The sequence below is a fragment of the Protopterus annectens genome, chromosome 7.part0 (assembly GCF_019279795.1).
Source record: "Protopterus annectens isolate FY-2018-M chromosome 7.part0, PAN1.0, whole genome shotgun sequence".
Taxonomy (NCBI): domain Eukaryota; kingdom Metazoa; phylum Chordata; order Ceratodontiformes; family Protopteridae; genus Protopterus; species Protopterus annectens.
The window spans coordinates 1270384832-1270399200 of record NC_056739.1 but is presented as its reverse complement, the minus strand read 5'-3'; the positions used below and the strand labels follow the sequence as shown (position 1 = coordinate 1270399200).

Sequence of the window (14369 nt, the reverse complement as noted above, 5' to 3'; positions counted from 1 at the left end):
GGAAAACGTGGGGATTTAATCAAGACAAGTATGTTTAACTTGTCAAAAAAGCACCACTAGATTATTTTCTTCATGCTAAAGGTTGTCACCCCCCCCCCCCCATTTTATAGAATCATTGCCATTAGGTAAATATCCTAGGTTAAAATGGAATGGAACTGATACTGAAATAACAAACAGCTAATCATTTAATGATGATATTGCCAGTCAGAAGTTATTCAGGTGATTTGTTAAATAAAATAAAAAATATATATATTTTTTATATTTTGAAAATGTTGGGGACATTAGACATTATGATGCGAATTATCAGAGTGCTTTGATATGGTTCAGGTTAGTGCTATTAATCTGTTTTGTTTATTAAAATATTCAACAGTTTCTAAGATTTTTTGTAGATCTAATGAAAAAAAGACTGTGATATTTTTATGCCTGAAAATGAAATGAATATTTCACCTAGATATCCTATGTATTATATAGCAGAGTACTTAATATAGGATAATTACTATTTATAAAAATATGTTCCAAGTTTATAGTGGGGTGAAATGAATGCTTGGGCGTACGGCATATTATGCATGTAAGTATACTTACAGAACTAAAAAAGGTAGAATTAATAGTAAAAGTTTAAATATTACTTACTATTTTAATTGCTAGAAGACTTGTGTGGTTTGTGAATTTTTTTTATTCTTGTTCACTGCCACTATGGTACATTGGCCATACAAGGGTGAAAGTAAAGGTTCAGATACAATAACATTTTTTGAACATCAAAAAGAAGAACGTTGATAAAGTTTTGACTGCACCTGCAAATGAAGTACATAACAGGGCTGTGAACTGTTACAGATTTTGTGTTCTGGCAAATGTACAGCTAGTGCATGGTGAAGGTAAACTAATGGCTTTGAATCATTTAGAATGTAGAATTATATTAAAATGTAATACTTTGAACAATAGAGGGTTAAATAATGATGTTAACTGGCAATATTTATTTTAATTTTAGAACTGTTTTTTTGGAATGGGGTTTCTTTGAATTTGAACAAGAATTAATTAATGGTGATGCTCTTGGGAATGTATTTAAATATTGGATAATGAAGTGTTCTGTTTACCCATAGAAAGCATTTTACCAAGGCACTATGGCTAATAGTTTAATATTTTTTTCCCAGTCCACATGTATTGTCTGTATAATTTGGAAGGAGGATAGAGGGAATTATGTCATTTTGGACAAATGTGAATTACAGTAAGTATATAACTACTGTATCCTATTTATCCCCTCTTTCTGAATTAACTCATGTATCAGAATCTCAAACTACCAATGACATGGGTGGTGTAATGACAGGAGACCCTTGAGAATAGTTGCTCTAAAAAATGTTATGTATCTGGAAATGATGTCCAACTCGTAATGTTTGGCAAAGGATTTGTTATGCATCAAAATGAAATGCAATTGGATAGCCACATGGAAAGGGTTACTTTGAAGATTGTTCCACCAAGTCTATTTGGGGTGAAGGAAACAAAAAGCTGCAAATCCTTCCTGTGGAGATAAAACCATAATTTTCTATGAACATCTAGAGTGTGGATTGTATAAGCACCTCTTTTGTAGTGTTAGAAAAAAGATATGCAAATTAATGGGTTGGTTCAGATTTGCTTTGGGCACTATCTTTTGAATAAAGGATAGATTTGTATGAAGTATAGAAATTGCCCTTATGGAAAATTATGTATGGTGGAGTGGAAGATGTCCTGCAATTCAGAAATCCTTCTTGGTGAATTATGCAATTGCCACTAGCAACAATGTCTTCCATGAAATAAATTTTAGTTGGGCTGAAGATGCTGACTCAAAGGGTGCTTTTGTTAGTGTTTTTAAAACAAGATCAGGGTCCCAGGGAGGCACTGGTTCTCTTACTGGGAGATGAAGATGAACAAAAGTCCCTTTTAAGAAGTCTTTACACAGGTAATGAGAAGCTATGGAATGGGAATCAATTCTATTGTGAAACCTGGATATGGCAGCCCAATGAGCCTTACTAGCAGACTGACTAGAACTGAATTCAACAAATGTAAAAGAACTAAAGTCTGGAATAGATGCATTAAAGGAATGCAATTTTCATGTTGTTGCCAAGACAGAAAAATGTAACCAATGCAAGCTGGCTCTTTCTGAGATGCTGAAAAAATATGAATGAAGGGATCCTTGGCCACTAATGGAATTGCAGAAACTATGCGGTTAACTTGAGATTGTGTAAGTCTGGATGAGACAATTCAGATGGTGAGAAAGAAGATCTTGGCAGGAACCTAGAAGCCATGGCGGCTTTTTGAGGAAAGACCCGAACTACAGGGGGAACCATATTTGGCAGGGCCAGCATGGTGCTTTGAGGATTATGGTGGCTTTATATCTCATGATTTTTTTGTAAAAATCTGAGCATGGGGAAAGACATGAATAGGTCTGGCAGGCCACTGCCTAAATACAGTTTCAAATAGCAGAGTTTACTTTGGAGAGATTAAGACAAAGAAGCTGCTGCACTTGGTATTGGTTGGGGAGGCAAAGAAGTCATAGCAGAGCTGGAAATAGTGGATGAAAATTTGCTGGGCTACCACTGGAATGAAAAACCACTAGGGAAGCATCAGAACAGACCTGTTGAGCCTTTTGGCAATACAGTCTATCTTCCAGGGATGTGTGTTGTTTTCAGGAAGTGATGTGAAGCAACTACCCAGTGCCACACTCTCATGGCTTCTCGGCACAGGGGTTAGAACTTGATTCCACCTTGCTTGCTTATGTACCATACCATAGACATATTGTCTGTTTGGATAGAGGTCACCCCTAGAGATAAGAAGTTCAGAAGTTTCTGCAATACAAGGAGAACTGCTCTCATTTCCAGTATAGTGATGCAAAGACTGTCTTCCTGAAGATTCCAAGTGCCTTGGGCTATCCGCCCACAAAAATGCCCCGCATCCCATTGAGAAGGCATCTGTGCTGATCACTACTGAGGGAGGTGTCATAACAAAAGGTCTTCCTAAATGAATGTTGGAGGAAGTCATCCATCATTGTAAATGATCCGTGCAAAGTTGAGTGATGATGATCACAGCAGATGGGTGATCTGAGAGCTAGGAACACTGAGCTCTTAGAAGCCACTGAAATATTGTCATGTGAAAGTAGGTGAACTATACCAGAATTATGGAGGAATCCATGAAACCTAGAACTCAAGACTAGATTTGATTGTGCAGAGCAGTAACACAAATCAGATTGATATGAATTTCTTAAAGACAGAATTTTCTCTAAGGAGAGGGACACTGTAGAATTTGTTGTGTCCAGGTGACATCCTATGAACTGCACGGCTTAGGATAGTTGAAATGTTCACTTTTTTTTGTAATTTACAGAAATTCCCAAAGAGAGAGAAAGAGCTGAAGTAAGTAGTCTCTGACTTCAAACAGGGATTACCATATCATAGCAGTGCGGAGTCAGTTATCTAGATAAAGAAACACTCAAATCCCTTTGAGTCACAGATAAGCTGTGACAACTGCTGTGGACTTGGTTAAAACCTGACTGGCTGTGTTGAGACTGAAGGGCAGAGTTCTGAAATGAAAATGACTGGTCCCTAGTTGGAAGTGAAAAAACCTCCTGGATGCATTGGCTATCACAACATGAAGGTTAAGCATCCTTAAGATCTACTGAGCCCATCCAAACATTTGTCTGAATACATGGCATGATTGCTTGCACTGTAACCATTCTGAACAGGGTCTTTGTTCCATATATGTTTAGGCCGCTGAGTTCAAAAAAGGGCCTGAGGGCCTTGTTTTTCTTTGGAACCAAAAAGAATCTTGAATAATACCCTGACCCTCTCTGATATGATGGGACCTCCTGGATGGCACTTTTTTCTAACAGGAAAGGAATTTCTCTTTTGGCCGCTTACCACTGGTAGGGAAGAACCTTTGGAAGCAATCAACTTAGTAACAGTGGGTGAAGAGAAAAAAGGAATTATATAACATCTAGACATTATCTTTCTTACCTAAGAATCCTGTGTGATGGTCATCCACTCAAGTGAGTAGAAGGATAAGTGATACCTAACTATCTCCAGTGGGGAGCAGCTGGGCAGCCCTTTATGGATGGCTGGGTTGTTTATCCAAAAAAGGGTCCCTCAATATCCCTAGTTTTGTGGTCCACCTCAACATCTGGGTCTGCATCCACTGAAGGGGGTTGCATCTGCCTTGGCCACCTCCTAGCTGAAGCAGTGTGACAGGGTTGACACTGGCGTTTGTGAAACCACATGTATCTTGACCCCTTTTGGTTCTTTTTATATGATATTTGAGGTGTCTCAAATTTAACGCCTGTGGCAGACAACATCTTGCCATCCTTTTCATACTTTAGTAGTTTTTTTCTTTCACATATAGTCCAAATAAAGTGGAGCAATCATATGGCACATTTGTAAAGGATACTTTAGAGTTGCCTGCAAAACTGTATGGGCAAAGCCGGGAATATTATCTCATTTTAATGCCTGTACCCAGCACACCATCTGCTTTATTGGTTGCATTATACATCAGCCACATGAACAGAATTGTTATATTTAGTATAGTTCTTAAAGTCATCTCAAGTTACTTTCTAGAGTTGGGTGTGGGCAGCTTCTTCAAAGCAGCTAAAACTTGTTCTGCTAGATTTCTATGGAAGTTGTTCATGTGAGTGGCATAGTTCAAGGTCATGATGGCAAAGGTACTTTAAACATATGTTCCCTTCTCCATTCTGTCCATAGCCCTAAACCCCTTGTTGGGCAGGTACGTAGTGGTTGTGTAATCTGTCAGCTCCTTTTAACAGCTGCTGCTACAATAAGAGAATCTACCAAGGGACCCTTGGACCAGAACTATTTTTGGGAGGGCAAACATTTTTTAAGGTTTTCGAGATGTGGCTTCTGAGGAACCTGGCTCCTGTCATAGTTTCCTGGTGGTCAGGTGATTAAGGCTGTCAGCAGGATGATCCACCAAAGTAGAGGACACAAAGTGCTAAGCCTCAGATAAGGCATCTTGGTCCTTCAAACGTAGGTTTTTAGGCCAGGATCTCCTCTTAAGCATTAATTCAAGGATCTCAAGAAATGTGGTGTCTTCCAGAGAGGACTAGGGGAGCCCTCTCAATCATCAGAATATGTGTCCAAAGTGACAGACTTCACAGGAGAATTGATGCATCTCCTTTTACATATCCTTTTTTGGAATATCGGGAGGTGGAGAATTCAACTTCTCAAAAGTTTCTGCCTGCAACTGATAAGGTTTTTTGAGGCTATGTCCTTGGCTCAGACCCTTAGTTGTATGATGACTGGGCTGAGAGACAGATGGATGGGTGTCCTGAGGTGGAGCCAACACCAAAGGAGTCTGCATCAGTGTTCTTGGTGGAGAAGCAACTGTCCTTCCCAGAACTTCTAAGGCCAACCCCAGACTCATCAGCTCTGGAGAACCCTCATCAACAGTTGCAGCCATGCCTCTTCCAAGGAAAATGTGAGTGGCACTGACATTGGCATCCCTGAAAACCAACAGACTAGATGGCCGTCAAGAGGGAAGTAGTGTCAAAACCTAGAAGGTTGAAGACTCTAACACTAAGTAGAGAGCCATATGGGATGGTGCCATAGACTTTATATCAAAATATTGGCCCCAATACCCATTTTACACAAAAGGGCTTGATGCTGAATGCATCAGTTTCCAAATCTCTGGAGCTGAAGTTGAAGAAGTGATCAGTATCAAAGAAAGAGGCTCTGGGCATTGCTTTAGCTCTGAAACCATGTGAACCAAAACATGGACCAGGGAAGGAGCAAATATGGGAGAGGAAGAGCCAGCCCAATTCTCTCTTGAAATCAAGGGGGGGTGGGAGGACACCCATCTCTATCTGTGTCTTTAAGAAAGCGCTCATCATGCGTTCCAAATCTAGATATGATGCACTTTTGAATGACCTGAAAGACCACATGGACAAAGTAGATGGTGATTGAGAAATGAAGACTGGGAGCACCTCTCTCAGATGAAGGTTCAGAGGATTTGTCTTGATGTCTTGAATAATGATCAGCTCCACTACAGCTAGGCTGAAACAAAAGCTTTTACAGGAGTTGAGGGATGTGCCAACTCAACCCTCTGCATTTCTGGAGAAAAGGAAGTAGCATTGTTATTGGCTCCTCTTTTTTATCATCCCCCCCCCCTTCCTAGGCTTTTCTTTCTCTTTTCTTTTTATTCCCTTTATTTATCCTCTAAAGGATCAGAAGGCAACAAGCCTTTTAAAATGAATTTGTCCTGGAGGTCTTGCAGGGCATGAGTACAAAAACCTGACAAATAATGTAGTGGACCAATATTTTGAGCATTTTTTAAAACTATTCTCTAAGCAATCCATTGTTAGCCAGAAAAGAGAAAACAGCACAAAAATACACACAACAACAGCAACAATCTATACTGCAGCTAAGACATCAAAATACTTTACATTTAACAGAAACAACTAATTTATAATATGAAAGCTTTTTTAAAAGGAAGTAGGAAGTCCTACTCGATGCAAAAGAGAAGAAAGGCAAATTCCTGACAAAAAACTGAGAAACTATCTGTGACAGAGTAATAATAACAAGGAGGTCTTAAAAATAAAAGGATAAGTAAATAAGAATAAGTTATGTATTTACATTTGATAACTGAGTAGTGTCTGGCTGGGCAAGAAGCCCATTTTCAGCAGGGACCTGGGGAGAAAAGCTCCCAAGAGAAGTTACAATAGTTAAACAGCATAAGTACATAAAGTAGGTTACAAGATGTTAAAACATATGACTATAGTACAATAGACCAGCTAGCAAGACAAAATATAAACAAAGTTGACAAGATAGTAAAAGAGTTCAAATGTTTAAGTCATCATCGTAATTTAAAAGAAAAGACAGAAATATGCACAATGTTGCAATACAGTAAAAAGACTAAAACATTAAAACAACATCTCAAGTCATAGTATTATAAATTTTTTTTGGCTATTTGTAGGCAAAAGAGTAGTGTTGCTACAAGCAGGTTGAGAGTGGAGAGTAATCTTAAAGTGGAGATGGAGGAGCACAGTGGGGATTGCTTAGCCAGAGGAGGTGCAAGACCATAGCCAGTGATTTGAGAACTATTCTGTTAGGAGCTGTTTGAAGTTGTGTGTATCAGGAGTAGATAAAAGTTGCTGGGGAAGAGAATTCCAAGCTTTGGCTATAGTGTGAGAATATAATGAGTCACCATGAGTGTTGCGGGTTTTGTTAACCTTGAGCAGTATTTTATCTGCTGACCTCAGCTAGGTAAGGTTATAATAGGGTTGAACAAGGTCAGATAGGGCTGGGCAGTAGTCAGGCTTAAGAATAACAGTGTGGGCTACTATTAACTGGTTGAGGGTGAGTAAGTTAGGGAGTTAAATCCACTTCAGTTATTGTAGGGCAGTACAATGATGAGATCTATGGGGGAGGTTTATGGCAAATTTAGCTATTTTATTATAACAAGATTTGAGGTTATTGAAGTCTGATTTACGAAGGTTTGTGAAAACTTGTGAGCAGTAGTGAAGGGTGGATAGGAGTTGAGTTCTAACTGTAGTTATTCAGGCATGATTGATTAGAAATGGTTTAGCCCTATACAGTGCACCACGTTTTACATGTACTTTTTTGATTGTTAGAGCAATATGTCTGTCAAATTGTAGGCTGCTGTCTAGGGTAACACCAAGGAGTTTAATGTGTTCTATGGGTTCAATTGCAGTGCTGTTGGAGGCAAAGACAAAGAGATGTGTTGGAGTGCTTTTTTTGGAGGAATTAGTGAATACCATAAGTTTGGATGAATGGAGAAAATGAAGTTTGAATGGAGAAAAAGTGTTTTGGTACCGGTTTTTAAGAATAAGGGTGATGTGCAGAGCTGTATTAACTACAGAGGGATTAAACTGATCAGTCACAGCATGAAGTTATGGGAAAGAGTAGTGGAAGCTAGGTTAAGAAGGGAGGTGATGATCAGTGATCAGCAGTATGGTTTCATGCCAGGAAAGAGCACTATAGATGCGATGTTTGTTCTGAGAGTGTTGATGGAGAAGTACAGAGAAGGTCAGAAGAAGTTGCATTGTGTATTTGTGGATTTAGAGAAAGCATATGACAGGGTGCCTAGAGAGGAGTTGTGGTATTGTATGAGGAAGTCGGGTGTGTCAGAGAAGTATGTAAGAGTGGTACAGGATATGTACGAGGGTAGTATGACAGCAGCGAGGTCTGCGGTGGGAGTGACGGATGCGTTTAAGGTGGCGGTGGGATTACATCAAGGATCAGCTCTGAGCCCTTTCTTATTTGCAGTGGTGATGGACAGGTTGACAGACGAGATCAGACAGGAGTCCCAGTGGACTATGATGTTTGCAGATGACATTGTGATCTGTAGTGAGAGTAGGGAACAGGTGGAAGAGAGCCTGGAGAGGTGGAGATATGCTCTACAGAGATGAGGAATGAAGGTCAGCAGGGCTAAAATAGAATATATGTGTGTGAATGAGAGGAGGATAGAGGAATGGTGAGGATGCAGGGAGTAGAGATGGGATCAACAGTTCAGAGTAATGGTGAGTGTGGAAGAGAGGTGAAGAAGAGAGTACAGGCAGGATGGAGTTGGTGGAGAAGAGTGTCAGGAGTGATTTGTGACAGACGAGTACCAGTAAGAGTGAAAGGGAAGGTCTACAAGAGGGTAGTGAGACCAGCTATATTATATGGGTTGGAGACAGTGGCACTGACAAAAAGGCAGGAGTCAGAGCTTGACGTGGCAGAGTTGAAGATGTTAAGATTTGCACTGGGTGTGACAAGGATGGACAGGATTAGGAATAAGTATATTAGAGGGTCAGCCCAGGTTGGAAGGTTTGGAGACAAAGCCAGAGAGGCAAGATTACGTTGGTTTGGACATGTGCTGAGGAGGGATGCAAAGTATATTGGGAAAAAGATGCTAAGGATGAAGCTGCCAGGTAACAGGAAAAGAGGGAGGCCTAAGATAAGGTTTATGGATGTGGTGAGAGAAGACATGCAGGTGGTTGGTGTGACAGAGCAAGATGCAGAGGACAGGAAGAAATGGAAACAGTTGATCTGCTGTGGCGACCCCTAACGGGAGCAGCCAAAAGAAGAAGAAGAAGTGAATAGTATAAGTTTGGCTTTGTTAGGGTTTAAAATGAGCTGGTAGCCTGATAGGTATTTTTTGATGCTATGAAGGGCAGCCTGAGTTTTTTCTGGAGTTCATTTAAGGTGGGGGTGGAGCAGATAAGGGAAGCATCATCTGCATATTGAATGATGGTGGTAGGTTTAGCTGTAGAATAAAGATCATTTGTAAAAATAATAAGGAGAAGTGGGCCCAGGATACAGCCTTGTGGGATGCCAACAGTAATGGGTAATAGGGACGAAAGTTTATTTTCCCATAAGGTTTCAGAGCTGATATTAAAAGCGGCAAGTTTGTTGAGGAGAATTTGATGAGATACTGTGTGAAATGCTTTTGACATATCAAGGAAGGTGGCACAGACAATATGTTTTTTGTTTTTAAGGTGGTTTACAGTATTGGTAAAGCTTATAACAGCAGTGTTAGTACTAATTTTGGGGCGAAAGCCATGCTGAGTATTAGATAATAGGTTATTTTTACGGAGGTAATCTAATATCTGTTTATGTAGATATTTTTCTAAGATTTTGGCAAATGGTGAAATAATAGCTATGTGTCTATAGTTGGAAAGGTCAGTAGAGGGACCTCCTTTGTGAAGGGGTATGATATGGGATATTTTCCAAAGAAGAGGAACATACTATTCGGAGATAGAGTAGTTAATAAGAATAGATATAGGTTAAGAGATGGATGGGGCAACAATTTTTAGGAATTCACCTGTTAGCTGATCTGCAGCAACAGTACAAGATTTTATTTTAGTAAGGATATTCTGTATATATTTAGTTTGAATTGGTCTAAGAGAGAATGACGAAGTATTGAGGTCTGTGGGGGAGGGTAGTATGGAGAGTGTGGAACTGGTAGTATTGCTAAGTAATGAGGTAATAAAGGAGATAAAGTGGTTATTGAATTGGGTAGCTATACAGTCTGTAGAGCAGTTAGGTGTTGGGGCTGGAGTGGTTGGTTTTCCAGGATTAAGAAGGAGATTGACTGTTTGCCAGAATCTTTGGGGATTGTTTTGGTATTTTAGTTGGCATGTTTGGAATCAAGTTTTTTTGTCTTATTTTATTTGCTTTTTAGCTAGATTTCTGAGCTGTTGGTAGAAGGCTTGATATTATTTTTGTTTTTGTGACAAAGAGTCCAGGCTTTATCCTGTTGTTTAAGAAGAAGAAGAATAGCTTCTTTACATAAGTAGGGAAGTTGTTAGGACTTGGTATGAATTTTCCTAATTGGAGAAAGGTTATGGAGTATTTGTAGGAATGTATTGTTGAAGTACTGTACTTCAAGATCCAATTTTAAGGTTTTTAGGGGTGACCAGTCATGTTTACGTGAAAGGGTGTTGAGCAGAGAGATGGGGAGAACTGTTTTTTATTGCAAACATATCAATAAGTAACCTTGTTGATAATCTGAGTGTGTTTTCTAATTAGACAGGTCAGGTAGTGGTCACTTAGGGAAATCAGGGAGGTATCCTGTAACATAACTATTTTTGGATTTATTTGTTAAGATCCACTGAAGTAAAGAATGCTTGTTGGTAACTTTGTCAATATGTGTTGGTTGGAAGATATTTTGGATGAGGTCATATAGGTTAATGAAGTTGATATGGGTGTTGGAGGAACAGGTAAGCCAGTCAAGATTAAAGTCACTGAGCATTATAGTTTCTTGAGAAAAAGTGGAAGAGGCCTATTCTAGGATTTTTTCAATGAGTGTGAGGTTGTTTGCAGGGGGTAGATAGATGGCTGCTATAATAATGTATTTTTGAGTTTTGATATCCAGGCATGTAGCTAAGATTTCAGCTGTGGGGAGTTGTGGTGGAGAAGTGGTGAGGTGAACTAAATTTAGATGGACCTTAAACATTATAGCAATACCACCACCACATTTGGATAACCTATCTTTTCTGATGAGACTGTAGCAAGCAGGAAGTAATTCCTTAGTTTTTATGAGCCAAGTTTCAGTAATTATGGCTATGTCTGGGGAGTACAGGGCTAGGGCAGCATGGAATTCATGAACTTTGTTAAGGAGGCTTCTAAGATTGAAATGTATTATAAGTAGGTCAGAGCTCCATCCTTTGAGTGGTGGGATGTGGGAGATATTAGTAGTTATCTTGGGGGGATCTAGTGGGTCAGAGCTAGTTGAGTGAGATGGGCCTGGGTTTGGGTGTATATCAGGTTGGAGTTTAATAAGGGAAAGGTAGCGCTGTGTGGAGAATTTTAGTTTGGAGAAACATTTGTACTGTTCATAAAAGGACAAGGATGGGCTATGGGAGTGAAAGAATTTTAAAGAGAAATGTAGTGATGTATAAGTATTTAATACTTGAGGGGAGATGTGAACAGTGTCTCTTATGTGGTGAGTCTGTGCAGTAGGCAGAGTTGGATAGTGGTTGAGAAAGAGATGATAGGAGTGATAGGAGGTCATGTGCAGGGTTAGGATTAGTAAAGGTAATAAGGGTGAGACAGAGATGATAGGTTTTATTAAGATCATGGTAATAGAATACCACTGAAGATAGACCAGTTAGGGCAAATACTGTGTGAAATATGTAAAAGGAGTAATGATGTGGGGTGTAGAATAGAGAAGGATGTTCTGGAGGGAGGAGACTGTTGGGTTTGAGGGTTAACAGGACTATATCTGTTTAAGAATGCAGTGGAGATGGGAATATGATGATAGATAGTTAAAGGGCCAACAAATAGGGGAATAGGATGAAATGATAAATTTGTGTTTGGAGGTATATGGGAGGGTGCTAAAAAGTAGGAAGTGAGTAGGAGGGGATGAAAGAGAGGAGGGAGGTACTAAGCTGTGATTTGCTGTTAGGGGTGTGAGGCCATGTAGGGAGTAGTCAGGGTAAGTATAAATCTAAAGAAGCAGGGGTGGGTAGGAAAGGGGGTAGGGTAGATGTGCAGGGCTACACAGAACAGGGATACACCTGAATAGGAATGGATGGCACAGAAATAAACTATTAGTAGAACTGAGGTTTGGGTAAGGTTTAAATTATAACTCAGAAAAATAAAACACTAGTAAGGGTAAGGTTAATTGTAAATATAAATGCAGTAAAATGACTTAGTGGGGTCCAAGGGAGTAATTATAAGTTATAGATTGAAAAGAAAAAAAACTTTTAGTTTGGCTAGAAAGCAGTGTAGGGGGAGGGGTAAGGAGGCCTGAGGCGCAGTTACTTTATTGACGGAGAAAACAGATGATAAGAGCTAGCATGGAATAGCTATATCATGTAACAAATGAGGAGGAGCACTTAACTTGGCCAAGATCTGCATCCAATTGTTTAGGCAGCAAATGAGATCTGAGGGAAGCAGCTGCACAGGTGCATTATGGGAGGGAAAAATTTAGAGGAGCTCAAGGCTGGAGCCCTTGTTTAGCTGGTCAGATCTGACAAGTGGCCCTTAGAAACATCAGTCAGATCAGACAAACGGAATGAACAGGATTCAGTGTTCAGTAGGAGAGTGCCAAGTACCATTACTAACAATTGTAGTCATATACTCTCATGTAATACTTCATGTAAGACACTGATTGCTCCAGCGATCTCTAATCTATTTCAATATTAAATTTAAATCAAATGGTGTTAAGAGCAATGATATGTTTTCATGTGAATAAAACACATTTATCTACGCATGTGTGAAAGCATATGGATAGGAATGCAGCTATGTGCTAATTCAGTAGTCAGGTTTAATTTTACCATTTTAGCCTCATTTATGCACATCACAGCACCCCTTTTTACTACCCATAAAGCAGTACAACATTAGATGTGTCTATGGCCAAAGCCCACTGCTCTTTGCACTAATAATGGTTAGACCATGGTATCATGGCATCATGTTCAGATTCACCTAGCAACAGCAACATTAAGAATTAGAAAAGCCTTTTTCAAATAAATACTTTTAAAGCCATTAACACTATCAGCTAAAATAAGACAGAATAAATTCTCCAAACAAGGCTTCAGTTAAACAGATCTTACGGCGTTATAGAATTTGGTCTATGCATCCATTAGTAAAACTGGAACAAAACATAGTACTGATTTTCCCTGTTATTCAATAAACACACTGTAAATAAACTGCAAATTAAGGTACTATTTATTGAGCTTATTTTTTCTTCAAAATTAATTTTAGCCAGCTAGCATAATTCTTCATCTGCATAAAAACACTGAAGTTCTACTAATGCAAATCCAATGCAAGTGCTATTTATCTGAAAAAAAAGCTTACATTATTTTAGTTACTTTTAAACTCTTGGTATTTGATATTTCTTAAGGTGTGTTTTCATACCACCTTATGTTATACTTACAGCATTCCCAGCTTGTACCGCTGTTGACTTTCATACAGAACAAAAGCTGTCCCTTGTCTTTCCTGTAAATTTCAAAAACAGACTTTTGAATCGAAAGGTAGTACAAAAACAACAGCAAACTCAGATAAATCATACTATTATTTTCATTCAGAATACATAGTGTATTTTAAATTTGTATACATGCAATATTTATTCTGTTATTAATTCCAACTTTAAACATCAGTGAATTGAATGCTGGATAAAATGTTTTCTCCGGAGCCACTCCTTGTCTGTAGGTAAAGAAACTGGTAAAAGACTTTTGAGTTCCTAGTATAAATGTGACAGCACATAGGTTCAGCCAGTCATCAGATTATATCTCCATCAGCAAACGCATTAAAAAATCAAAGAACTTGCAGAAAAATGATGAAACACATATTTGTTAAATATTTTATAGTGCTGTGTGTAATAAATGAACAACATTTCTGTGACAGCAACATGTACTTTAGGTCAAAACATAATAATTCTTTTGGATGGCTAAGAAGAAGTAAGGGGTTGAATGACATCACCTTGGAATACTGTTTCATGATGAGAAACTGTATAGTTCTGTTTAAATATCATTTTCTCCAAATCTGTCAAACACTCGGAAAGGTTTTCAAGGGACAAAGCCTTTCCTTAACCCATGAATGGATAACTGACTCCAATGTCGCTGAAACAAAAGTTATAAACCTACCATAATAATAGATCTGTGTTGTCTTCTGTTTGTCTCAACTTTTAGGTGTTTGGATCTGACAGATTTGACAGCTGGCAATTTTAGACTCTTCATAAACTGAAGCTCCTTCTCCTCTCTCACAATGCCCTACCTACCTGAAGCTCCTCAGATCGAGTTTGCCTAGAATAATCCCAATATTGCTTATGCAAAAGAAACTTAGTATTAAAATCTGATAATAGCATATGCTTAACAGGGAGAGAAGCAACAATGTTTCTAAGATCAGACCTCAGGCTGATGCACTAGGTCTACCTCAAACCCAGAAGATAAG

At 38.9% G+C, this 14369-nt stretch overlaps 1 protein-coding gene across 3 annotated transcripts in view; it reads right to left on the bottom strand.

Annotated features, from left to right (window-relative positions):
* IQCH (IQ motif containing H) overlaps positions 1–14369 on the bottom strand; it is a 4045691-nt gene that overhangs the window by 139659 nt on the left and 3891663 nt on the right. For all 3 annotated transcript variants that reach the window (XM_044077880.1, XM_044077881.1, XM_044077882.1), the window contains one exon: positions 13354–13415. In XM_044077880.1, the coding sequence (XP_043933815.1) occupies positions 13354–13415 (62 nt within the window). The remainder of the gene's footprint in view (positions 1–13353; positions 13416–14369) is intronic.